The 27,406-nt window shown below is 43.1% G+C and overlaps 1 protein-coding gene and 1 long non-coding RNA gene across 3 annotated transcripts in view; one reads left to right on the forward strand and one right to left on the reverse strand.

Annotated features, from left to right (window-relative positions):
* The window catches only part of TRIM67 (tripartite motif containing 67), a 40,172-nt gene extending 16,981 nt beyond the window's left edge, over nucleotides 1-23,191 (reverse strand). Inside the window, exons 1-6 of one of the 2 annotated variants that reach the window (XM_021527157.2) lie at nucleotides 22,247-23,191; nucleotides 17,007-17,102; nucleotides 13,060-13,182; nucleotides 11,702-11,812; nucleotides 9,354-9,513; nucleotides 1,743-1,888 (exon numbers count right to left, since the gene is read on the reverse strand). In XM_021527157.2, coding sequence (XP_021382832.1) covers nucleotides 1,743-1,888; nucleotides 9,354-9,513; nucleotides 11,702-11,812; nucleotides 13,060-13,182; nucleotides 17,007-17,102; nucleotides 22,247-23,158 — 1,548 coding nt within the window. In that variant the 5' untranslated portion in view covers nucleotides 23,159-23,191. The remainder of the gene's footprint in view (nucleotides 1-1,742; nucleotides 1,889-9,353; nucleotides 9,514-11,701; nucleotides 11,813-13,059; nucleotides 13,183-17,006; nucleotides 17,103-22,246) is intronic. The other variant, XM_021527158.2, reaches the window with a different exon arrangement.
* Nucleotides 22,620-26,983, forward strand: LOC144246058 (uncharacterized). The gene is made up of 2 exons (XR_013339709.1): nucleotides 22,620-22,733; nucleotides 26,509-26,983. It is a non-coding gene; the product is annotated as an uncharacterized LOC144246058 (long non-coding RNA).
* Nucleotides 26,984-27,406: the final 423 nt, after the last annotated feature.

Raw genomic sequence — 27,406 nt, forward strand, 5'->3', positions numbered from 1 at the left:
AACTCTTGCATTTTCTGATCCACTTCATGTTTACCACGGTTCACTGCTTTGGTTTATGCAAGTTGATGCTCCCTGCTTCTACAAAGATGTTCTTTAAATCCACCCATCAAATACTGATGAATTGCACTCAACGTCTTTGCTTTCAGTTATAGAATTCTCCGTTTAAAAGGTCAGCAAACTCTTATTGAAATGGCACTGCTGAGAATGAGTAAAACCCAGGATGTTTCTACCACAGCAAGCAGAACATTCCCTATAGAAGTTATCACCTAATATTTTTAAGGATTGAGATGGTTTTGTATCTTTTTCAATCCAAAACCTTAACATGGCACTGCTGGCAGTCCTAAAAACCTTTGTTAGTACCAAAACTCACCCACACAAATGAGCTTGGATACACACCAGCCTGAAATCTTGTTATTCACATGTCATGAATACCACTTTAAAAGGTTTATCCTGGATAAACTGGATAAAAGATACTGGAATTCTAACAACTTATTCTAACTCTTCATTCATCACACACTGATAAGCCTCTTACCTACTAACATTGACTATATTGGCAGCTCTCAGCAGCCATTCACAAAAGTATCTTTTCACAATTTCAGTAGCGGAAACCAGGCTCTTCAAATCTTTGTGAAATATTACTGGGACAAAGGAACTAAGGAGACCTTCCAAAAACCACAATGCCCTCTTCAAGATGCCCTGCCAATACTGCTGCCTCTTCTAATGAGGAGTGTCCACCAGGTACCTTTGCTGGCTATGGATGTAGTGGTTTGGCGGTTCCTTAGGTGGATCCATGCCAGGACATTTTTAGCTTGAGAAATCTTTAGGTTTCCAGGGAGGAGCCAATTTGCAGCTCCCGAAGAAATGCCATCACATGTTTTTGGCAAAATTCCCCATTTGTGAAGAGAGCAGCTATACTACACAATGATGTCCAGATGCTTTAGAGGCACCAGCCCCTAGGGAAAGCACTGGGCTGGCTTGGTCCTGAGCAACAGGAGCACGAAGCCTGCCTGAGGTGGAAGCCACAGCTTCTAGGAGGACATGGCTGGAAGAAAGCTGATTGAATATTTCTCTAATTTGTTAATCAGAATGTGTTGAAAAAGTATGGGAGCCCATAAGCACCCTGCACCTTCAACCAGGAGCATCACATTGTGGCATCACCCAGAGGATCTGGAAGGACAGCGCTTGGGAAGCCTTTCCATATTTATCAGTTCCATCACAGCGTGACAGTGGAAAAAGCTTCCACCAACCTAGTCTCATCCACTCCCAGGGGAAAGATTTAGAAATCCTGTATTCTTATGCAGGATCATATTTTTACTCAGAAAATCGGGAAAGACTGAGTTGCATTTCTGGGCCAAGAATGTCAGCTGTTGAAACAGGGTGAAATGCACAAATAAGAGTAGGGGCATCAAAGAAATTTCTGGTTTGTGCAATGAACTACTTCCAGCTTCTCGTATTCAGCAGGCTCATATGTGATTTTCTACTCTGGAACGCACTGGGCATATCTCAAGGCCCTCTTACCAAGAGCCCTGAGAATAACTTCAAACAAATTTCCTACCTAGGCCAGTGGTCCTTCTATTAAGCAGCATCTGTACTGCTTTCTCCACCAGCACAATCAAATTAGGGATGTTTTGACAACCTACATCTTCCCTACCCCTCTCCCCACCCTCAGACAGAAACAAATCCGTATCTGGAGGAAACTCACATACAAAGAAACACAAATAAATGCTGAATGAAATTCTCACTCGGAATTGGCCACCATCTCCATCATCAAGTTCCAAGATATAACCCTCCACTGGGTTATGGCTCAAAGGTGGCATCCTCCAGGCCAATGTCACACTGTTATTCCTGGTGCAACACTTCTCCAGCTGCAGTAATGGGACGGGTGGCACTGAAACAGGAACTGGGTACAGGTTAGTGTAGCTCTGCCCTACCCAATTAGTCTGTGTTGTGAGCAGTATGGCAACTGCTCACCTCCTTCCCCTTGCAGGGGAGACAGTGTTTGTTAGGAAGAGAGTCCCTTCTCTTCCTTGAAACAAAATGCAGTAAAATTACATAACAAAATGTGGTTGCCCAGTCAGACAAATAATTTCACTGAAATATGTAGACAGAAACATATCTGGACTTGATTGTCATGTCTCATAAGAACTAGAGTCTGGGGAATCCATGTGTGGTTTCCTTCCCAAGAGTCACTGTCTGGAAGACTTCTTTTTCACACCAGAGCACACACTGTCCCCAAAAGGAGGGGCAGGGGGTGTCTCAGGCCATAGGGTGGCATGGCAGAGGCAATACTGCCCAGTGTATTAACAAAGAACTTGGTTGTTAACAAGCAGAGCAGCCACTCCTCCCAACAGCCTGAACTCCAACAGCAGGAAAACAATTCTTCACTACAGTTGGGGGTTGCAGGGGGGGTGTTAAAAATCTAATTCACCCCTTCTTTTCCCCCTAGTTTTTCATCAAAAACACCTTGGATATGTAATCTTTATGTCAACCACACTTAAACTGTTCAAGTAAATTGCTCTGTTTGCAGACTTTATCTAAATCCCATGCTTCAGGTAGCAAAATGAACTTCTGCAACACAGGAGACTCCTCATGGAAATTACAAATGCAAATTTTTCTACAACATGCCTTTTCAGTGACTTGCTCAGAAGAAACACCGAGAGACTGTTTACCAGACCAGCATCTTAAAAATAAAAAGAAATAGAATAAAATATTCAGCTGCGTCTCTGTGGGAAAGAGACCTCTATCCAACCTCTTCTAAACAAAACTAAGCTCTCAGATTGCCACTCTTTGCTGGCAATTATAATTTTAACCTTTTCAACCTCTGAAAATTTAGTCTTCTGGATAGAGCTGGCATGCATCTTATGCACTGTTGAAACCATGCAGGTTAAGTAGGATGCAAGTTATGCACAAAGCCTGCCTGGTCTTCTGCCCAAGGCTAAATTTTACCATTCAATATCTCAAGATAATTTCTCCTGAGCTCAATCGTGCCTTAGAAGAAATTGAGTGCTCTGAGAATTCATTGGCTTAATAATATCAGTTTGCTCTTCTTTTATGTACTCTGCTTTGACCCTCTAGTTTATTTTCCTCCTTCTGTCTCCGTGAGAGCTAAGCCCTTGAGCTGTTCCTTTCATCCTATTTTATGTTTCTGGATAAAAGAGGACTGTTCATGTTCTGTGTACCAAGCAGACAGTGGGAAAATGGATGCTACTGTGTGACAGGGCTGAGGCTTCACCCCCACTTTGGAAGTGACTTGAAAGTCAACATCACACTTGTGATAAACAGCACAGAAGCTACCACAGCTTTCCGCTGGCATTATCCATCACCACAGTGAACGCAGATGGTTGGTAGCCCAGAAGAATGAAACAAAAGAGCTTTATAAATTAGCTCTTGAAGGTTTTTCTGTGAAAAGGAAGCCTTGTTCCTATTCCTTGATATTTAAGGATGATTCAGAGGGCGTCATAAATAAAAACCTGCTTGTTTTCTCACATGGAAAGTTCAGACTTTTCTCTAGGAGACACTGTGTTTGGAGAAGTCACAGAAATGTGACAAGAGTCAAAAACCTGAAAATGAGGAATTCAGAGGTAATGTCATTTCTTAGGTGAACCATTTTAAGTTTAGTTTTGTCTGTGTTTGTTAACCTATGTATTCCTGACTGATGAGCCTGGGAGAAGATAAGGCTCTATCTGCCATCCACACTCCTGACACTTTTGCTAGCTGGTTAGCCCTCTCAGGAGGCACTTGTTGGCCCTCTCCATTTCTGAGACTCCTCGTAGCAAGACTGGATGAAAACCTAATACCTGAAGTTTATAACATGCAAAATAGACAATGCCCATTCACTTCTGAATAAAAACTAGCCTTTTCAACCTCAAAAAACAAACCTCCTAACTCCTAGGAACACTCATAGAAGGCTTTCAGGAACTGTTCATGTTCAGCACAATGCTGAAAAAAAGAGCAGAATTTTTTGGGGAGGGTATGTCTTTTACAATTCCCTATTAACTATGTAAACAGGAATGCTGTCTAGGAATAAAATATGTTTTCATGCAGTAGAGTGCTGTTGTTCCCACTTCCCAGTGGAAGAGTGAATTTTGGCCCAATGTGTGAGAGTCTCACATATTATGGGGAATTGCCTTGGCTCCTTTAATGTGCTGCTGGATATTCAGGGCTTTGTGAGTAATCCATATCAGCCTCCTGCTCTCTTTGATCCACCCTGTGGCTTGAACTGCATGACTCTCCTGAAGGAGAGGCAAGAAACTTCTGCCAAGCAGCTGTGCAGCTTTGCTGCATGATGCTCTCTGTGCCTAGCCTGCTGCTTTCTCCACTGGATGTGGATGGGCAGAGTTTGCCTTGATCTCAAATTCCCTGTAGGAGGAGAAAAGATGAATGCTTGTAAAAATCATAGGAAAGTGCAAAGTGAGTTGAATAGTCGGGACACTGATATATACTTCACAGCAACAAGCAATGGAATAGCACTAAGGAAAGAAAAAATACCAGGAAATAAAAGACTCAGATGTTAAATTGCAGTTCTGTCCCATTTCCTGACCAATTTAAAGCTCTCAAGAGATTTTTTGGAAGGAAAACATTAAAAACATAAGGGGAGAAATGATACTGCATTGACACAGCAGGACTTACTAATGAGTCTGAATGATGTCCTGCTCTTTTAAAAGTGCTTTGTGCAGGTCACTCTTTGATAAGAAATGTGACACTAACTAATGTCTCTAGTCACCTGAGCAGTCTCCAAAACACACTGCTCAATGCATCTCATGGCTGATCAGGGTAGTCCCTTCACAGGGTACAGCAGGACTTCCCTAAGATACTGTCTTTTGTCCTCTTGACAAGCAAATGGGGCAACGATATCATCCACCTTCCCAGACTAGTTTTTAAATGACTAAATGCACCAAAATAATAGGACTCCCCAGAAACAGGAAATCTTGGACTTTCTCCAAAACTGCAGTACAGCCCTGGAATAGCTTGAGTCACTGCTGTAGCAAGTGCCTTACAGTGTTAAGAGAGGAGAGACCACAAGGAGCTGAGTCCATGACATAGAGCAGAAAAAAAACAGAGGTAAAGCTTAAGATGAAAGAGTTGTCCTTTAATTATCAGGGCATACAGCTCATGCCTGGAGAAGCAGAGAAGATTTGTGGCAGACATTACTGGGGAATCTTCATGATTTGCAGACGAGGGAAGGAGTCATCAGGACAAGGAGAAGGGGTATATGAATGAATGTTCAGAGATGGTACAGAAAAGTAGAGTAGCTATATATTTTTCTATTTTGTATCTAGTCCTGTTTTTCAGCTAATGAAGACTGCATGCCAATTACAGCTGTGTGAACAAAACAAACCCGGAATGTGCATTTGCCTGTGCCAATAACTTCAGCTGAGAATATGTGAAGTACACATTAAGCCAGGCATCAGAGGACAGGAATTTTGTGACAAGGCATTCAGTAAAAGCAACAGAGAGAAGAAAACATGGACAGTGAAAATTATCTGGGAAAGCTCAAAATGCTGGCAACTACTGGAGCTGTGTGAGTGTCTCACAGGTCAGCTGGCCCAGGGAGCATGGGACTCAGTGAGACCCTTTGATCAACACAACAGCCTAAGCATTACTTCTGCACCTATCACATCTCTGCACATTTAATTTGTTCTCAGATTGCTTCTTCTTTTTGTAAAAAATAACCCTATGATCTTTATTTTTTGAGATCTGTGCTTATAGAGAGTGCATCAGTAATGTAAATGAACATGTCATCAAAGCAAATGCAATGTGATTTGTTCTCATTTTCATTCTTTGTCTAACACAGTGAATCAATGTTTACTTACAAGCGTACTTTCACTCTAAATGACCCATGCAAGTTCAATGAGGTTGAATGAGGCCAGAGTTTGAAAAAAAAAAAAAGAAATTCAGTCATGTACTAAATGTACTAAGCACTGATAATAAAAATACAGATATTACATTGCAAAGCTTTTGGGAAAAAAAACAACTTATAGTTGGAAAAGTCATGCTTGCCCTGTTCTCCTAGATCTCCCTCAAACTGCCTTTACAGATCACTGATATCATTAAAGCATCTGCTCTTGTCAGATCAACCAGTAAAACTATTTAATAACACTCACCTCAACACCAGCATTTGGCAAAGACTGATGGCTTGTTGGTGTGCTGGCGTAGGTTGGATTGAAGAAAGAGGAGCAGATGTGAAGAGACATATACATTTTTTCTTTGTGAAACTGGATGCTCAGAAATATGGAAATCACAAAATCACAGAACAGGTCATTTTGGAAGGGACCATGGGGGGTCATTTGGTCCAACCTACTTGCTCAAGCAGGGACTTCCTAGAGCATGTGGCACAGGATTGTGTCCCTACAGTTCCTGAACATCTCCAGTGAGGGAGATGCCACAACCTCTCTGGGCAATCTGTTCCAGTGCTCATGGTGATAAATAGCAAAACATCACCATGCAACTGCAGCTTCTCCTTACAGTCAGCAAAGTGGTGTTCCAAATTAGTTTGGGTGCTTGCTCCTCAAATGCTGAGTTTATTACTTTGTAATACCTGTATTTCTAGATGCAAGACCACTCTGTATGAGAAAACACAAACAGTGCATCTGAAGAAGGGAAAATCATGCCTGGCAAATTTGGTGGCCCTGAATGACAGAATAACAGCAGTGGCAGATGAAGGGAAAGGATCTGGTGTCACCCACCTGGGACTTGTGCAAAGCATTTGACACTGTCCCACATGACATCCCTGTCTCTAAAATGGAGAGACAAGAATTTTAATGGATGGACCTCTCAGCTGATAAGGAATTAACTGGGAGACTTATGGTCAATGGCTCCATGTACCATGTCCATCTCCAGGGCACCAACATAGGAAGGACATGGAACTGTTGGAGTAGGTCTGGAAGAGGGCCACAAAGGTGATCTGAGGGCTGGAGCACATCTCCAGTGAACACAGGCTGAGAGAGCTGGGGTTACTCAGCCTGAAAAAGACTCCAGGGAGATCATATTGTGGCCTTCCAGTACCTAAAGGGGGCCTACTAGAGAGCTAGAGACGAGTTTTCACGAGGGCATGCAGAAATGGAACAAGGGAGGATGGCTTCAAACTGCAAGAGAGACAGTTTAGATTAGATATTAGGAGGAAAGCCTTTACTGTGAGGGTGGTGAAGCACTGGAACAGGGTGCCCAGGGAAGCCTTGGATGCCCCATTCCTGGAAGTGTTCAAGGCCAGGCAGGATGGGTCTCTGAGCAACCTGATCTAGTGAAAAGCGTTCCTTCCCGTGACAGGGGGTTGGAACTAGATGATCCTTAAGGTTCCCTTCCAACCCAGACCACTTTAAGATGCTTAAATAATGCAGAGTTGGTTGAGAATAAAGTTTCAGGAAAAGAAAAAGGCCAAAGTGTCAGACGGAGAAATTCAAATGGAAATAGGCTTGGTGTCATAAATGGAGAAAGAAAAATACATGTCTGTATACTAAACACTCCCCAATACCTATGAATGCTAGCTTGGAACTGGTCAGTGGCTTGTTCTGCCTGGGCACACAGAGGTGAGAAGGGGAACAATGCCATCCCTGATGCACCTTAAGGAATGGTGGCCCTTTCCACTATTCTTTGTGTGGTGTGTGCATGGTCACACTGGTTGTGCTGACCAGCCTGATGGGACATGCAACAGATAATCCCTGGTCAGAACCAAGACAGCTCAAGCAAAAGCCCTTCCTGAGGGCTAACCCTGCCTCTGGGGAGCAAAGCCCAAGGGTGTTTGGAAGCTCTGCACAGGTTTGGGCTGCAAAATCCTGTCTTCTTCTCTGCCCCTCAGATTGTGTTGAACCAGAGCTTCCCTGCCATCTTATGAAAAATGAGAGCTTAGCAGGAAACACTATAATTCAAAAAGCACAAGTGAATCTGGCTCCATTAAAGTTTTGTAAGTCTTCAAGCTTAAAGCCAGATGAATGTCCACAAGCCACAAGTACTTAAGCTGCTCTCACCTCAGGTAACCTGTGGTTAACTAGCAATCTATGTGACTAGTTTAACTAAATTTTTCCTATGTTTGTAAAGGAGAGTGGTGGTAGATTAGTATTAAATATATTTCACAATAAATATGGCTAGCATTAAATATAAACTGATTTTTAAAAGACAAGTGTAGGCAGCATTCAGAGGAGTCTTATCTGTGATATTGACTCCACTTGCCTGTCTGATAACATTTCAAAGGAGCAGCTCACAAATATTTACTGAATAACTTAAACACAGCCTGTTTATGCCAAGATGCAAAGCATTATTGGTGAGCAGACTCCGGCCTTTAACTGTACATTGTTTCTTCACATATCTGCCAAATTATCTACCCTAATTACTTCATCCTGGGTGTCTTAGACGCAGAATTAGGCCCAGAGAGAAAACACATAAGAGGAACAAAGTTCTTTATGCTTGCTCAAATCAAAAGAAACAAAGTTCATCTGACATCACTACACGAATATCTTTAACTCATTCTCTGACTTCTGGCAGCCTCTATCCTGTCACCCACATGTATAATTAAGGCTTGAATCACCACTGAGAGAAGCTAATGACATCATTCCCAGGGACCACAACAGCTTTCAAACCCAACTGTTCTATGGATCTGTCTAATTCTGATGCAGTTCTCATCCTGCTCCATATAAACTAACCCCATTACAAGCTCATTATGTTTCTTTTTTTTTAATGTCAGTGATATGTCCTGTTCATCAGCTTCTTCTTTCAGATACATTTTTTAATGTCAGTTCCTTCTAGCTTGTCCATCAGAATTATCCAGATACCTGGAACCATGGAATGATACAGCCATTGTGTGGTACAGCCATGGAGGTACTTTCCCCTTGTGAATTTTTTCCTCATGATTTTTTTTATTAAGATGGGCAATGTTTGCAGCACAGTCCAGATACAAGTCAAAGGTCAAAAGCTAGGGTTTTTTTCCCTATTCAAGCATAAGTTTGTGTGTAATATTTATTTTCTACTTCAGCTGTTTCTGACAAGATAGGGGCAACTGGTATTTTGAATTAACCATGTCAAACCTAGGAATGCTACAAAATGGCATAAAGTTTCATGCAGCTCATGTCTTATTAATCTTCAAAGCCCTTCTTGAAGAAGTTATCTTTACAACCTTTAAGTGCATCTGGTATTTCTATCTGAGCATGTTCAGCTCAAATTCATGCACTTAAAGATTATATATGAGAGGGGAGCACACCTTTCCAGCAAACACCCAGTAGCCTGAAATTTGCCTGAAAACCTTTTCAAACAATCCAGCCAATTCAAGTCATTCGTCCTTCTTCCTTTGGTGTCCTCACACTTCCCAGAACTGTTTCAACATAGGCATGAAAAACAGGAAAAGGAAAATCATAAAAGCTCACCCCTACATTTCATCTGAATAAAATCCAGCTGGTGAATTGACTGCAGTAAAGGTTCACTATCCAGAGTCAAGTCAAACTCAGCAGATACTTTTGGCTCCAAGGCTCCTTTGACCCACTGTTCCTGAGATACCTGAACTCGCTTGATTAAAGCATCTGAAATCTGAAAGAGAGAATCAGGTTTATAATGACATGGAAGATGCACACAAAAATGACAGAATGCTTGTGAGATACAGCACAAAGGAAACAGGATTAAGACAGCAAAACAGATGAGATAGAATCTGGTCATTTTGGGGTGAGGTCCATTTATGTTTGATCCTTTCATCTTGTCTTTTCAAAATAAATCTCATATGAGGCTAGGAAAGTAAAAACTGCATTTATAAAGCCTGTTAAGATTATGTTGTGCGTCATGCCTTTGAATGCCACATATAATTCTGTACTCTGCTCTCTGATCTGCATGGTCTACTTCTGCTCTCCTATTTAAACAGAAGATGCACAAAGAGAGGCTTAAATGTTTGAGTCTCTCCATTCAGCAGAGACGATTCAGTGGATGAAAGCTGAAGGATTAAAAAAAAATCAAATGGTAAGGAAGGTGTGTATTACAGTGAGGGTGATAAATTGTCAGGTAGATTTTCACATATATGATGGATTTTCTACCATTACATCAAAACTGAACTTAATTTTTTAAAGATTTGCTCTATCTAAGCCCACAGAAAATCAGACCAAAAGTCAAACTAAAATGATCACAACAGACACTTCAGGAAGTTAAATCCTGGCTCTGTGGAAATCAATGAACTCAATTGTCCTTGAGTTCAGTGAAGCTGCCATTTGGATATCTGGAGTCCCTGACAGTGAACTTCCCGTAAGTCACAGGGAGTATAATTTTTTCTGGGTATAACAGAGAGAGTTTTCCTTTGTTGCAGGAATTTGGATACTTTTCCTCATTACTTTTACTGAGGACACTCCAGTCTGAGCCTCTGCACCAACAGCTCCTAATCAGTCTGTGCAGTAGGTGGAGGAGCATCCCACAGCCTCCTGCAACCTTGGAGTCACTTACTGGGATGCTGGACGGATCCCTTGGCCATGTCTCAATATCCTGGCTGCAGGAGTAGTTGCTCAAAGTGTTGCAGTGCCTGAGTGTCTGCTGGCTGTCTTGAAAGCATCATTAGATTAACCAGGAGAAAGTAAAAGCAAAAAATGGTTTCTTTTTTTTTTTTTTTTTTTTCTAAATAAAGGAGGCTGAAGAAACTGAAGCCACAGAAGTTACAGGGAAAGTAAGCTGAAAATAAAGTAAAGCAGATATCTAAATAGCATGTAGGTAAGACCTAAAGGTTTTGTTTGTCCTATAGTGCCCAACCAACAGCCTGTTAAAATCTGTCCAACCTTGAGATTAATCTACACCATGCATTCCCCTCTCTTGCTTGAGACCAGACATGACAGTAACAATCAGTCTGGAGTGTTAATAGGTTTAGGTTGGCTAATTCTCATCCTGTTTTTTAGGGATGCTCTGACAAACTCCTGACACTTATGCATTCATGTGTGCAGGTCATTTTGTTTGATGTACCCTTCTTTTTAGGCAATAAATAAGGTGACAAAACTACTAGGGCAAAATAAAATTATTAATAAATATATAAGAATAAATTAAGCAAAACAATTTATGGGGAAAAAACACAGTTATGTTTTGTCTCATCAATAGACATTTTCACTGTTTGCACCTAAGAAATAATATCCTACAACTCAAGGCAATTATTGGCTAGGCCATATTTTGCAAAGAAAAGGTACCTGAAGCTGCCACAGGTCGTGATGCAATGATCTCAGTGGAGCAAACCTGCATGCAGCCCCTTCAGACTAGATTTCCTTACAGGGGAGGTGCTGAAAGGACTCTTTTACACAGGAAAGCAAAGGGGAGAAGCACAAGGGGGAAAAATACTACTCTGCTGAGTCACTGACCTCTCCAAATTAATCAGAGCATTCCGTGGGGCCCTGTGTTGGGTTTCTCAGATGAGAATAAAATAATATTCTGCAAAAAGCTATCATTAGCTGCATAGCATCTTTTTCTCAGCCCAGAAGGAAGGGCTGGCAAGAGGAAAGACATCAGGAGTTCCGGGAGTTGTGTGACCACTGACTCTTCACCTCAGACAGGGTGCAGCTGTTAAAGCCATTACTTTGCTGGGACACTCATGCAGTCACCAGGCTCTCTGAGTCTTTAGACAGTACGTACAGGAGTCAAGGTGAACCTGCCTTGGAGGTGGAAGGGGCTAAATAACAAAACCACACATTTTTAGACTTAGCTTTAATGTATTTTGTTTGGGTTTTTGTTTTTTTCCCCAGAACGTTAGGAAGAAAAATACCTGTAAAAACCCAGAGGGATCATTTTCTTTGATAACTTCTAGGCAGTATTCCATAAGCCCTGTTGACTGGCGTAGCTTCAGTGTACAGTGATTTATCTGGTCCCAAACAACCTGGAAAGCAAACATCAGTACTGTTCTATGACTGCCTCAGCTTGCAGTCAATTGTATAATTATTTCAGTAGAGACAGGGAATGGGAGAGTGTGTTAAAGCTGTGCTTAATTTAGCTGCCATATGGCTATTGCCATATCTCCATCAGCTTCACTCACTTTCTCTGTATTGTAAATAGCGATAATTAGCTTGGCAAAATGTTGTGCACAGGGAATCTCAATTTTCAGAGCAGATTAATTTCTCAAAGATTAGGCTTGCTTGGGGCAGAGAGGGCACAGAACATGTCTGCATTTGCAGTGCTCACATTTTCAGTCACACTTTTCACTAACATCTGAGTTTTTAAAACGTCCTTCACTTTAGAGGCAAACTGCTGAAGTAGCTTCTCACAGATAGTACCCTAATATTCTCTTCACACTTTATCATTGAACTTGCTCTGCTTAAGAACACATTGCTGGAATTAAGAAATAAAATAGCTGCATTCAATTTTTCCAGATTTTGGCCTTGATTCTGCTGCCACGTGTCTGTGAACTAGGTCTAGTAGCACTGTGTTCTGTAGGACAATTTGTGACAACAACAAACTGCAGAGTTTGCTGTCCTGTCAGCAGTATGTCCTGAGTGCTGGCTCTTGTTAAGCAAGCTGAATGCTGATCTCAGGTGGATTTTGTTAACTAATATGTTAGAGAATCCATTTCAGTTTGTCCTTCTGTTTTAGATACTTCTAATGTGAATGGCACCATAGTACCTCAAAATCACATAAAGATCAGCATTTTAAGAAATGTGTCTATTTAAATATTTCTTGACTGCTGCTTCATTCAAACAGTTTAGATTTCTTCTTGCCATCTCCTTTTACTGCATTTCTTTAATATATTTTGAGTAGCTCATGTATTTCTGGAGGTAGCTTATCTGAATTTAAAGTTTTGAGGAGATATCAAAATCATAACTGTTTACTTGGGCATAAGGTGCCAAAATCCACACCACACACAGGTTTTGATGATAAGCACATCTCAATAGATAGCCCCAAACCATCAGATAAATAAAGATTGATGGCCTGATTCAACAAACTGCTGAAGTATATCCATAATTTAATGTGCATAGACACAGTTCCATGAAACTGCTGAACTGGAACTGGCTAAAGGAACATTAGAATTTGGTCACCAGGAGATTTCATGGTGTAAAGGGTTGGGCAACTTGACAGACCACGCCAGGTACCTATCAGCAGCTGTGCTGAGCTGATGAGAGGAGTGCTCACCTTCAGCTTGTGCTCGCGTTCCTTGGTGACCTTTGTGAGCAGTTTTGCCTTTTGCCGTGTTAATGCGTCCACCAAGGCATCGCACTGAGCCACGAGACAGGCTTCGTAATCCAGCCCGTTCTCCTACAACAACGACACAGTCATACCCATCAAAGAAAGCACAGTTTGCAGCTTAAGCTACTGCTCATACCTGCTTTTCTGTTCAGAAAAGATTACCTTTCAAGACCCTCAGCATTTTTGTTGCCTTTCTGATTTCATTACAGCTGTACCACTAATAGCTTCATGCTGCAAAATGAAACAGTAACATGCCATGCCACAAATGATCTTATTCAAAACCATGATTTACTGGCACTTTCCTGACGACAGATGTAGTACAACATAACATAAATGCTAAGTGTAACATACAGAGTGCATACATACATAAGAGGATTCTGCTCCAATCTGTTTTAATTATCCCACTGTAGCAACTTTGAAATCACTGGCTCTGTACCACAGCAATTAGAACAGAATTATGGACCAGAATCTGGTCTACTGGCTTATTACAAGGAAATTAATGAGGTACAAAGCCCTAAGGTTTGCTTCGAGTACTTTTTTAAAATAGCTAGCACTTGGCAGTGGAGCTATGTACTTGATTAGCTTTTAAAAAAAGAGACAACTTTCTATTCACATTATGGTAAAATTCTTTGCTAGGCAGAAACCAGCATGAGGTATACAACACTGAGCCTTTAGTAGGCTCTGGGAAAAATTTAGCATTAATAAATCCCTGGAACTGCTTCTGTAGTACCCGTTCAAAGGAAGACTCTCCCTCACCTCCTCTGCTCATGAGACTAGAAGGAGAAAATTTTCAAGATCCTCTTCCAAGGAGATGTTTAGGTGTGTTATGAGCTTTCCTACCAGATACCCCAATTTAAAAAAGAAAAAAACATCCTAAATGTGAGAAAATTTTAAACATGTACTGAAGGAGAAGCACTTCTTTGCTAAGACATTGTACTCCCCTAACTCATTACTATCTCTTAGCTCTTTTGCTTCCTACTCATTTGCTTTGTCTTCCTTATTTTGAGTTCAAATTTTCCAGCACTGTACTCCCTTCCCTCACTGTGTCCCGTGCATCCCGTTCTCCAGCTGATGAATGCAGGGTCAGTGTTCCCTGAGAAGCCCCCACTGCAGTCCCAGACCTGCTGGTGAGATGTGGGTGGGGGTTTATCTGGGGGTGGGGAGACACCAGACGGCTCAGCTCCTGCTCACAGGTTTGTCTTGGACTCTTCCTGTCTGCATCTCTCCCTCCTGGGCTGGGTATCACACCAGCTCCCCCTTAAGCCCATTTCCATCCCATTACAGCTGAAGTGCTGGTTTGTGCACAGAGCCTGAATCAGTCGGTGGCTGTAGTGCATCATTTCTCTCCTCGTTTTCTGCTCACGCATCAAACGGGTGTTTGGCGATATGCCTCCTTCAAGTGAGAAAGTATGAAATTGTTACAGCAGATGGGAAAATGGGAAAATCAGATCATGACAGCAACAAGGAGAAGCAAGGAAGCAACAGGAGCAATGAGTATCTGAAAAGAAAAGACCAAGAGATATAAAAGTGACCTCAGAGAAGAGAAAGGCAGGAAAAAAATGGGGGAAACATCAGATCTGCAAAGCAGGGAAAGGAAAAATAGATTACAAATTTGCAAATTACCCCAGGTAAGATGAAAGCATGGTTCCTGGTAGCTCTGGCAAAATCAGAGAGGAAATAAAGAGTGTGGATGGCTGCCTGGTCCACAGCAAATTGAGACTGGATAATAAATTCTGCATATTTCTTTCTCCTTTGTGTAAAAGTATTACTAAAATACATTTTTGCTGAGGGGTAAATGCCCATATGCGAGTGCAGCAACCATCATAAGATTTCTGCTGTAAATAGCCTGCTCTGAGATATGTGTGTCTGGCGATAAACCCATGCACAAAGGCTACATCTGTTCCCCCACAAAGTAACAGTACAAGAACTGGTTTTTGTCCAAATGTTAAAAGGCACAGACTGGCTCATGACACATCTAAACCCTTTCCCCTTGAAGATTGTGGTTGTACCAAAGCTGACTACCAGGAGCATTCCCTGCTATGTGCTAGCATCAAAGGCAGCTCGAACATCGCATGAGAGGAGTGCAAATTGTCAAGGGAGAAAACCATTCCAGGGAGCTCCTTAAGGGTTAAAGTGTGTGGGTGATCATCTTGGAGCCGTGTTCCAGCCTTGTTTTACTTAGGAATACAATATGCTGCTGATTAGTCCTGCCATTTTGATTTGCTGAAATTTGATGTTTCATTCAGGCCCAGGATGAACACGTGAGGGTCAGATTCAGACTTGTGCCCAGACTTGGCTAAATGTAGAGGATACTGCTGGATGTAGTTTCCTCTTCTGAGCTCTCCTCTAGCATTTTAAGCAATGAGCAGCATCAAATAAATGGCTTGGTCTTTTGATCCAACTGTAGCAGCTCCCTTATGCAGAGCAATTTGGCAGTGATTTTATTGAAACATATTAAAGGATTTTACAGCATACTCATAAATAGTCATAATAGGCCACTTCTAGGTTTCAGGAGGGAAAAATACATTTGTAATGGAGCTAGATGACTCAAAAAAGATTGGTGATAAACTACTGTTTTGGATGGGTTAGCCCATCCTAAAATAGCTGTTCATACCTACAAGAAGAAATGCTCTCTAGAGGTGCCTGTCTTTTCTCCTTGGACAGTGAAAGAAGTCTAAATGAATAGACTACATAACTATGTGAGCTACATAATTGTTAAATGGGTAAGTCAGCTGAGAAAAACATCACACTCTAGCCAAAATACAGCACTTTACAAGTGCCAGTCAGCGACTTGCACTGGTTTCTTTCAATTAAATAACCCTTAATTTTACCAGTTTCTCATTTTGGTGCGCTCCCTTCCCCACATGGCTGTGGGAGACTGTGAAGGTGCATTGTTAGGCTGCCCTGAGGCAGCCCAAGAGCTTGGGCATCTCTTGTACGAATTCATGCTCTGAGGTTTTAAGTGGAATACTTTAATGACTAAATAATAAACTTTTTGAATTTCTGCTTTGGTTTTCTGTTACTAACAAGCACAGGACTTGATGAAAGATGAGAAAGCAGCAGAGTGGGCTACTGAAGAGCAGGTGATGCATATCCCATCGCTGTTGAGCATTGCTGCAGCGGAAAACAAGTGTCCCCTCCTGGACACTGTGCAGCTCAAACTAGAGTGGCACATTTCCAGGTACATTCCACAGGGTGAGAAGGACCTTGAGGATCATCTGACCTCCAGCACTGGTGAGTCTAAATTTGATTGAAATTAAGGCTTGTTTCATTTTGGGTTTGTGCCCTCAATTACTGCACTCACTATGAGCTCTTTTTCTGACTATTAAATCTGGACAATTACAGGCATGAAAATAACTTACCCTCCAATAAATGACACATTTATTTAGCAGTAGTTACTTCTTTTTTTTTTTAGTAGAATATTCCTCTATTTTGGAGTATGTATAGGACATTCTTACAAACACTCTAATAGGCAGGCTGACTGGATTTTTTTTCAGAAATTTTTGCATTTTTAGGAAATGTAAGATGAAAAGCTAGCAGTAAATTTTGAATGTGTTAAAATGAGAATTTATCCTAAATGCCAAATTCAAGCAATTGCAGTCAGGGAAGAGCCTAGAAGCATGACTAATGGATTAAATCAAACACTAATCAATACAGCTCAGATGTACAGTATTGAGTATCAGCTTTTTGCAACAAACAGCAAACAATCTAGAAGCTAAGAGGGGGCTTGTGGGCATTATTTGATGAATAATTTTACCTAGCAAATCCATTAAAGGAAGGTCAGATGATTCCAGGAAAGATGAGAGTAGCATAGGAGACAAAGTCATCAAATAAATTATTCACTCAGTTCTATTGATTACTTATTATCAAAACAGATAATATTTTACAGTTACCTGGATCTGCTGCAATAAATTTTTCAGCTGAACCAAAAATTCTTTAGCTTCCTTTGCTTTATCTGAAACACCATTTAAAGCCTGAGACAGCTGCGCCTGCAAGAGAGAAAAAAGGAGGAGAAAAAAGAAAAAGTGATAAAATGCAAATGTTTTTCTTAGTAATCCTTGGATTTGATGATTAATAATGTGCCAAAAGGTTTGCATGTAGGCTTAATTCCACAAAGTGTTTGTGCTAGAAGAGAATAGTTAAGATTTTTACTGTAATCAGATATAATGAGGGTGAAATATGCATGTGGGGGCAGTCAAGTATTGTGTCTGCACATTCCACTTTATTGCAGTAACTTGGTAAGTCAAACACCTTTTTATAAAACAGCTACCCACATGCATAAGGAGGTAGTAGTCTTACACTTACACAGTAGAATCTGTCATGCTGAAAAATCCCCAAGTGCTTTCCAAAATGACACTTCTTTTTCATCCAAGTCTGAAATCTTTATAAATGTGGTAGATCCTACTAAACCTGAGATACACTAGGACTTTAAAGACAAATCTGTCTTCTCAGACTTCATAGTAATGTCCCTTTGGGGCTCCAGTTTCCTATGCTCCAACTCAACAAATGGGTGAATATTTCTGCAAAAGCTGGGGAAAACCCTTCCTCTAACTTTTGACCAGTAAGGCACATAGAATATATCTTTTTTAAGTCCACCCTCCAGGCCTGAACTTCCCTTTCCTCATCTAACACCTGATATCTCTAAGCAGAACCAGAGGCTTATCAATGAACTTTGAGGACAGGAAGGAAAGAGTGGTTTTGCCCCTGGCAGACCCAGTGATGCATTTTGGGGTCCCAGTGCCCTGAGATGGAGGACTATGACTGTAAGAATGATTAACACCCAGTTAACCCCAAATTTCTGCAAGATATGCTACTGTAGACAGATCCCTGTAAGTCTAGGAGTCCCAACAGAATTCACTAAGTGTACTCAAAGAGCTGGCTGATGTCATTGCAAGGTTCTGCACCTGGGATAGAGCAACCCTGAAAGTATGTAAGACTGGGGGAACAAGAGGCTGGAAGGTGGCCCCTTGAAAGCACATTAGTGCTAAAATCAAAATGAGAATATGCTTTACAAAATTCATTTGTAACAAATGTAAAGGGAAGGCACATTATTATGCCTGTTTCTCAATATTTAAATCTTTGCTATTTTCCTACACAAACCCTTGTTAATGCACGAAAACCTGAAACGATTATGTTTGATATTAACACTACAGGAGGCCACAGAAGCAAACTCCAGGTCCACGAAAAAAATCTCTGTTTTCTGCAAGATCAGGCAATCAAGACTTGAGGTCAGCTCAGCACAGACTGATCATGTTTGCCAAAGTTTGAAGCCCACCTTTTTTGATCACACTTTCTGTCCCACTCACAGGGTACATCTGAGCCTCTGATTTGTCAAGATGACACAGAACAAGTTTAAAACAGAACACAACAAAGCAGCTGAGGTGTAAGCAAGAAAAAAATAGGTGGCAGAAACACTATATTCTCTGCCATTGACTGTCCTGACCAAATTGTACCAGGGAGTCAAGGGTTCCATTCTTTCAAATCAAAAACAACAGTTGGTCCCGACAAAAGTAAAACCTCCACTTTCCCAACATCTGCCCCAGCCCTCAAAGTGCATTTCACCAGATCAGAAGAGACAAAACCAGTCTGTGGCCATCATAGCAGCTGCAGAAAACCACCACAGGTGAATTGTAAGCAGCATATATACCAATGGCAATGGGCAGTCACTCCTGGCTCCTGGCACACTCCCACCGCAGAGAGCTGCAACAGAATCTCAGCCATGTCACTGTCTAAAGGGCTCATAAGCAAATTGATCTGTTCATTAAAACCTGTGGTTGCATTAACTCGACTGCAGCATGAAGCAGAGTAGAAGACCAGATTTCCATTTGTGAAACCCACTTAGAGATAATAGCTTTGTTTTTCCAAACATTTCTAAAAGATACCTTGCAAATCAGAGGAATTTAGTCATGTACCTTTCATTGAAATCAAGTGGAGCTATATGACTAAGCCCTCAGTAAACCAACCAAGCCATAAAAAATGCCCTGTACAGCCAAAGCAATCTTTCATACCGCAGAAATATTTATTTTAAGCCAAACGGAGATGTAACAAGCTCCATTGACTGGGACAATTAATAACTCCTGACAAACGGTATTCCAGCTGGTGTTATCCTTACTTTAATACCTGGTATTGCAACCAATAATCTGAGGGCTGGAGATGGATACCAAGTTTCTATTTCCACCAATTACAGGAACACAGAGATCACAAGGGTAAGTAATTGAACCCAAATGGGCAGGGAAGACCTCTGATTTCAGAAAATGAACCAGATAATGGCCATGTCCTTTTTCAACCAAACAGCTCATGCTCATTTAGCTTGTCTTCCCTCAATCTTTCTTTAGCAGCAGATTAACTATTGATTAGACAAGCTTGTCCTGGTGTTGAATTTGCACAAAGCCCACATGTTTTTGGGAACACAAGTCTTTAGGTCAGGAAATAAAAGCAGGCATGTGGACTCCTACACTTGCCTGACTGCCCTTGGGCAGAACTGAAATGTGCCCCCCATCATTCCTCATATTCATAGGTCAGAAGACCTACCTAAATGTGATTACAATACCACTATACTTGCTAAGAAGACATGAAAGGATTAAACTTCAACAGAAGACTAAGAGTTTTGTTAATAACCTTGAACTGCTGGTCCAGATGCACTTTTTAGGCAAGTGCATATAATGAAGTCCAGCTAAACCAGGGGATTTTCATAGATTTGTGCCATTGAAGACTTGTTCTTATTTTACACCAATTTTACTTTGTCTGTAGGACAAGTTACACACAGCAGTGCAATGGGGAACCTGCACCACTAACAGGGGCCAACCAGTCCAGTACAGCTTTGGGATCAGCAGTGCAGCTGAGGGTGAGTGCACATTTCTTTGCATGGCCTGCAGCACTTCCTGGACAAGATTATACACTCTGTAATTTGCCACTAGTCACTGTAATAAGACCCAGACAAAGGAGGAGGCAAACAAAGGGCTAACACAAGGAAGGCTTCTTGGTCTAAGAACAAACCTTTCAGCTGCCTCTACCAGATATGCCTGGAGCATCTGGAGAGAACACATAAGCCTTAAATTATGTTTGGCATACCAGCCAATGTAAGTAATTTATGGTTTGGCCAAAGTAACTGCAGGTAATAAACTTGTAGAAATTGCTGTATCAAAGAACTATTTCTAAGCAGAAGTATCTAATTCCAAAACAATTTATCTGAATGAATGTGAGATGATAATTTAAGCTGCCTGGCTATACAGTTCCATTATATTTATTTTGTGCCAAGCACATTTTTCTGGAAAATATAATATTTACAGGAGCATAATTTCAGAGTCCCCAAATCATGTAATTTCAGGGTTTCTTTTCGTTAGAATTTTGACATTGATTGAATATGCAAATCAAGAGAAAAATCATGTTCCATGATACCTCAGTCGCAGAAAAAAAATGCAGTAAAAATACAAGCCAAAAGTTTTTGGGTTTTTTTCCACATTTGACAGTAAGAAAGAGAGAAAATAACTGATTCTGAATTTTGATTACACTGGACTTGTCATGTTCCAAAAGACATCAGTTTTAACTCAAGGTAGACCATACTACATCACAAGCTGATCTCTCCCAAACATTGAACTGCAAATTCAGACCCTGCTCATCAGAACAATTCTGCTTAGAAGTGTATTTTGACACTGGGATATATGAACAGCAGCTGCAAATGTTTAATCTGCTGCTTCCCGGCCAAGAGAACTTCTCTGTACAAACACTCATCGTGTTAGAGAGTAATGATGGCTGAGCTGCTGGCAGAACATTTAAACTGAAACACCTCCAGAAGAAGTTTGTCTTTCTTCTTGGATGGATAAACAATGCAGGTCACCCCAAGAGACATCTTTGGATCTTAAAATAGAAAGCAATTTTTTTGTCTTGCCAAATACTTCAGCCAATCTTGTGCTCAATCACTCCATGGGTGAGGGTGATGGCACTAGTTTTGATTTTGACGTTTTCTGAAAGGATCTCTCTGTGCTTTCTTTACTGCTAGCTGCAAGCAGAGAGTAAAAAGAAGGGAATCCTACAGCCAGCAGATCTGGTCAAGTTCTCTTTGCATAGCTGTGGGAGAAATCCTTTAACCGCAATACAGCAGGAAGCTCCAAAGGAATGTCCTCAGCTCTCAGGTATTGAAGTCCCCTCTCTAAGTTCATACATATGAACTAATCATTTTTCCAGGGTCCATCATTCTCAGCAAGAAAGAACTAGCTTCACACATATTTTTTAACTTCTAAGGCTATGTCTTGCTCTTTATTCACATGGTTGCAAAGCCTTATTTTTAGCAAGGAAAGCATGACCAAGTGACCCACCAGCTCCACCAGACCTCACTAAACTCCTGTGTAGCTAAGCAAGTGGCTCTGACCTCTCCACAAAGGAATCCAGGGAGGGGTAAGGAGCATCACTTGCAGGGAAGCATGAATCACACAGTGACAATACATGAATCAGAAAAAACTTTACTTGTCCCTAGTCCCCATCTACAATTCCTTATTTATCTTTGTATCATGAAAGCCCTTCCAAGCCATTACTCCTAGCTTCTTTGGGAACTGAGTGGGAAGAGACCTCTTTAAGACCCAGCAGAACACCCAGTGTCCATGATCATCGGTACCACCCTTTCTTGTCTAAAACATTTGGGTGGGTGTGGGCCACTCTCCCTCATTGACATACAGTTGTAACAGCTTGCAGAGTCCTGGATGAAAGAGAGGTGGTGAAAAGAAGGAACAACCACCCTGTCACCGCACAGGTAGCTGCTGCCACTGTGAGAGCATGGGAAAGCTGAGGACAGGATGGCCAAGGACCCTGTGGAAGGCAAACAAGTTGGTGAGATGGACTTGCTAATTCCAGCTATCTGCCTGAGACCTCACTGGTCTAGGTGAGGCCAACATGAGAGGGAGTCTGGGTTTTCCAACCCTCAGCAGAGGCTGCGGGGTCAGCAGGAAGTCAGGAAGGGCCAAAAACCTATGAGCACCATTCTGAAGGGAGAAAAGTCTGAGAGCATGGTGGACACGAAGGACCTCATGTCCCACAAACTGCACCCACCGTTGGGGCACTGGGATGAACAAACCGCAGTGCTGAGCATCACCCCAGCTCTGGGCATCGCCCCAGCTCCCAGCCGGCTGCCGGGACTCACCTTGTGCTGCTTCCACATGGCTCCCAGGGCCTTTACGTCGTGCTTGCTGTGCTTGCCCTCCTCCAAGCACTGGTAGCAGACAGGGCTGCGGCAGCTCACGCAGTACATGCTGTAGTTCTCCAGGTCGTGCTCGGCGCACGTCGGCAGCTTGCGGCCGCCGCCCGCCCCCTTCCCGCCGCCGCCGTCCCCGCCGCCGCCGGGGGCGCCCAGGTGAGCGGGCGGCGGGGCCAGGCGGTGCTTGGCGAAGGGCCCGCGGGCCGGGTGGCAGCGGAGCTGGCATGCGGCGCAGTACAGCACCTCGCACTGCTCGCACAGCACGGCGGCCGGCTCGGGCGGGCTGCGGTCGCACAGCTGGCACTTGGCGGCGGCGGCGGCGGCGGCGCGGCCCTGCTGGTAGCGCTGCACGATGGCCTCCAGCAGCCGGTTGCGCTGGAAGCCGCGGAGCCCGCGCTGGTCCAGGGACGCGCTCCGGTGGCACTGCGGGCAGGTGAGGGAGGAGCTGGCGGGGCCGGCGCCCCGCGGAGCCGCGGCCGCCCCCGGGGGCGCGGGCACCAGCGGCAGCACCCGCACGCCATTGGGGGACTTGAGGCTGGGCGTGTAGGAGCCGTAGCCGCTGTCGGTCTCGCTGTGCAGGCTCAGCTTGTCCGCGTGGTCCCCGCCGCCGCCGCCCGCCGCGCTCTCCGAGTCCGGGCAGGCGGCGGAGCCCGCGGCCGCTCCCGGCCCCGCTCCCGGCGCGGCGGCGGGCGGCGCGGGGCCCCGAGAGTGGAGCAGGGGCGGCAGGTGCTGCTCGCTCTCCGGGGTCTGCACGGCGATGGTGCGGGCGCAGGGCAGGCAGACATTGTGCGAGCAGGGCAGGATGATGGGCTCCCGGAACAGCGAGCCGCACACCGGGCACTTCAGCTCCTCTTCCATGGCCGCGGCGCGGCTTTGTGCGCGGGCTCCTCAGGCGGGCGGCGCGGGGTCGCCGCCGGCTCCCCCCATCCTCCGCGGCGCCCCCTCCGCCGCCTCCCTCCGCGCCGGGCGCCGGGGCGAGGCCGGGAGGGCTCCGGGCGCCGCCGCCGTCCCGCGCGGTTCAGCACCCGGCGCGCAGACAGCTCCGCACGGCCGCGCCGGCCCGCGCCGCGGGAGCCGCCCGGCGGCCGCGGGCTGCTCGGGCCAGGGAAAGGCTGCCCGCGGGCAGGCAGCGCGCCCGGACTGTTGTAACGCTGGTGTGGCATAGAGTAGTAATATATGGGGAAGGGAGGCGGGGGGCGGAGGCAGGGCAGGAGTAGGAAGGGGCGGGAAGAGCCCTTTCCAGCAAATAAAGTGGTCGCTCTCTCTACGGCTGGAAAAGGCCAAAACATTATTTAAAGGATCTCTACACAGAGATGTCTTCATATGTTTAAATAAAGCCATTGTTTGGGTAGCAGATTGAACGCAGGCGGGGTTTCGTTATCTCTAGTAGCCCTCTCTCCCGTCCCCGAATTAAAGGAAGATGCTCGCCAACAAACTAAGCTAGTGCCTCTCCTTCACACGGCTCTCACCATGCTGGAGCACGACCAAGATACACAAAATGTCAGGCATTGATAGAGGGAGGGATGAGAAAGGGGTTAAAAGGGAAGAACGAACCCCGGCTACGAGGGCTGTGGCTGGCAGGGGCGGCAGAGCGCAGCGAGCAGGGGACGTGCCACATCACCCCAGCTCCCAGCCCTGTGACCCCAACAGGAATCTGCTGCGAAGATAAATCATTAATGACAGCTGAGAGTTTATGAACTGAAAATAACCATCCTTAGAAGAAAGAAACCAGCAGCGGGAAATCCCCCATCTGTTTTGTTTACATATGCTTAGCGTGGATGTAGCACTGGTTTATTTCATAGTGAAGAGATTATATGTAAGAGTGATTTCACTGATTGTTATTATTGTTATTCGTCAATCTTGTTTAACAGCCACTACCATATTAAGCTCAATTCTATAAGTAGATACTAATTTTTTGTTTTGGTTTTTTTTTTTTAAATGCAAACTAGTCTTTTCAGAACAGCTGTTTACAAAATGAGGAACTAAGTGGTATTGAATGAAAAGAAATTTTAAAAAAGAAAATATCAAAAGAGATAACATATTAAAACATCATAACGTTTCTCAGTAAATGACAAGGGGTTTCGTGACACTGGTTAGGAAAGGGTTTTCTAGTTTCAGGGTTTGCTTTTGCCAGACTGTTAAAATGGTTGATGCACAGAAAAGGAGGAATGGGGTCAGAGAGTAGGAATATATTAAAGCTTCAAATTTTTTTCAGTCTTTCCTCTCTGGAGTTCCTTTGTGTATCTTGCCCAGCCACTTTCATGACAAGCTGAAAGGAAAAAATACTCAAGGGCTTTAAAGTTTTGTAGTTCCCCATTTCAGGGTGAAAAGCAGCAAGTTTGGCACATAGCAGAAACAGCCATGACCCACATAAACCTGCCTGTCATCTGGCCAGGTATCTTCTTCTTGTATGTGACCCCTGTGCTGAGATTGAGAGTTTCTAGACTGTGTGTTTGGGCTACCTCCAGCCAGAAACCTCAGTACTGCAAGAAGTGTTCTGAAACACCACTGATTTCACAGCTACCTTATGCTACTACATAGTAAGAAAAACCCGTGGGTGAAATACTGTTATCTTCATAGTGGCTGTTCTCTGCTCTACCATCTGTCAGCAGCAGGAGTGGATGTACTCTAAAGATTTCTTGCAGACCTATAGGGTAATCCAAGTAATAAATTTCAAGTCTATGTTGAAAGCCAAAATCCTAAAGGTAATTATGAATCATGGTAGCTTTTTCATGGACCTTTGACTTCTTTCTCTACCTGTCCTGTGTGGAAGCTGGCAGTGATCGTAACATGCATATAGTAGCATCCAGTCTGAGACATCAGAGAAAAAAAGGACACACAGGAAAATGGTGGAAATGTAAAGGTATGAACACCAAACCTGACCAGCTACATTTTATAGCTGCTTTTTAGCTGCAGATTGCTATTTCCAGAGTTCTAATACACTGAATTTTACATATCTATTTCCAATCCTACTCTAGAGTTTATTTATTGTTGGCACTTGACACAGGAAATGGCAAAAAAGAAACCATCTCAGAAGCACATTCTTTTTCATACACAACTATTCCTCTCTCCCCAAATCTGACTTCACCTGAGTATCACTACAGTAGGTGACATTTGAAATGGAGATTAAAAAGGTGATCTGTTCTTCTCTGTTTCTGTGGTGTGACTTTTACATCATTCTGAGTCTTTTTTAACCTGCTGAGTGAGTCTGAAATGCTAGTGCCCAAGGGAGGTATGGCTTTGAGACCAGGCAGAGCTACACATATTTACCTGTCCTACTGGTCCCAGAGCAGCCCTTGTTGCCAAGGAGTTGTAAAGTTTCAGTGCAGAAACCTTCATCCCTATGGCACCAGAGACTGCTGCTGGAAGTAGCACCTACCTTAGCAATATTTAGTGCTCTGATGAGTTCAGGTCGCACAGGACAGATTCTTCTCCTTATAAAAAGTATTTCTCTATATAACTGTGTTGCTGCTGATGGAAGTGAACAGTTAAAATATCACTGTAACTCATACTATGCCAGGAGTCAGAATGGAAACTGGTTTAAGAGTTGAAAAATGTCACTGAGCTTGAGCAGACTGACCTTGGAAATCCTTACGCTTGGTGAGGAACATATCCCACCAAGATGATTCCACTGATTTTAATCAAATGATTCAGAAAGAACTATTTGGTGTGAGCCTGAAATACTTGAGCCTTTACTATGTTTTGTAATCAAGGCTTTATTATAATGGTTGTGATCCTTATGATTTTTCATCTTTTTATGTTCAAACGAGTCTTTAATCTGTTAGAGCTGTAGCAGTGTATGGATAACCTAGAGACCCTACACTGGCAGTCCTAGCTTTGATCTTAATTTTAATACTTCAGTATTACTAGTATCATCCCCTTAAACTATTAACCTTTGTAAGAACTTATTAGCATCTTTTATATCCCACCAGTGGGGAAAAAAAAAGCCAATGAGGTTTACTTATAGATTTACATTAAAAAAAAACATAAGGCAAGTTGTGGTACAACCCTGCAGAAAGGAAAGATTTGATTAATCTTTCCTCTCTAGCTTTATTTCTTATGCCTTTTCATTCTGCTTGTTGTGACATTTTTGTTGACTTCTCTTTCCTTTTCTTGTATTTTTTTATATTTTATATTGCCCTCACATATTAACCCATTTTCTGATCCTTTTCCTTCTTTCTTTTCTCATTTTTTTTTTCTTTCAACAGCTGTCCACCAAGGTCACTTCACTTTATTCAGTTTTCTTCTTTTACCACTGCTGTTTCTCCATGGGGAATTTTTTGATTCCAGTATTCCAACATCGCTTCCGCTAATGGGCATCACTCCAAGCGCACATCCTCTCATCTGAAGGGCAACAGGGAAGAAAAAGGATCTTATCTCCACAGGTTCTTATTCTATTGAAGAAGGAGAACAGAGAAATATTCACAAGAGCAGAGAAGATGAAATGCGCTTGGGCTAAAGCCAGCAGTTTGTGTGGTAGTGTGAGCTGAAGAGTTCCACTGCCTTGTTAAAAACGCAGGGTGCTCAATTATCAGCAGAGGATGCCCTCAGCAACCACAGTGGACAACACAGCTGCACCTGCTGCCCCTCTCTGAATTTTAGGCTGGATTCTAACCAGTGGCTGCACACCCCACACACCTCAGCATTGCTCCTATGCATAATAAAAAACAGAGCACAATGTAATCTCTCCTGTCTGCTTGTTCTTCATCATGTTCTTTACCTAGACTCATCTTCCCAACATTACCAGCTCCACTTGGGGCTGACACTGCATATTCTGTTTGTGGGGTGATGTGGCAAAGAGGCATAGGAAGGCAGACTGCCACTGTGGCTTAGAGGAAAAGCTGATCTATATGGTCCATGGGTCAGGGAGATTTGGAAATGGCAGCTGTGCTCCTTGGGTTTGTAGATTTGCATTAGGTACATTATGTAGGTGTAAGAGTTTTGAAATTGATTTTGTTTGGTGCTGTTTTGGTTGGGGTTTTTTTGAGCATGTATTTAAGTAGCTATTATATTATTTAGGGTTTTCAAATATTTTCACATTGATCTGCCCATGAAAAGAGGGATGGCAAAGCTTGGCAGCAGCCCAGAACAGTGCCACAGCAGCAT

This window comes from Lonchura striata, chromosome 3, assembly GCF_046129695.1.
Source record: "Lonchura striata isolate bLonStr1 chromosome 3, bLonStr1.mat, whole genome shotgun sequence".
NCBI classification, from domain to species: domain Eukaryota; kingdom Metazoa; phylum Chordata; class Aves; order Passeriformes; family Estrildidae; genus Lonchura; species Lonchura striata.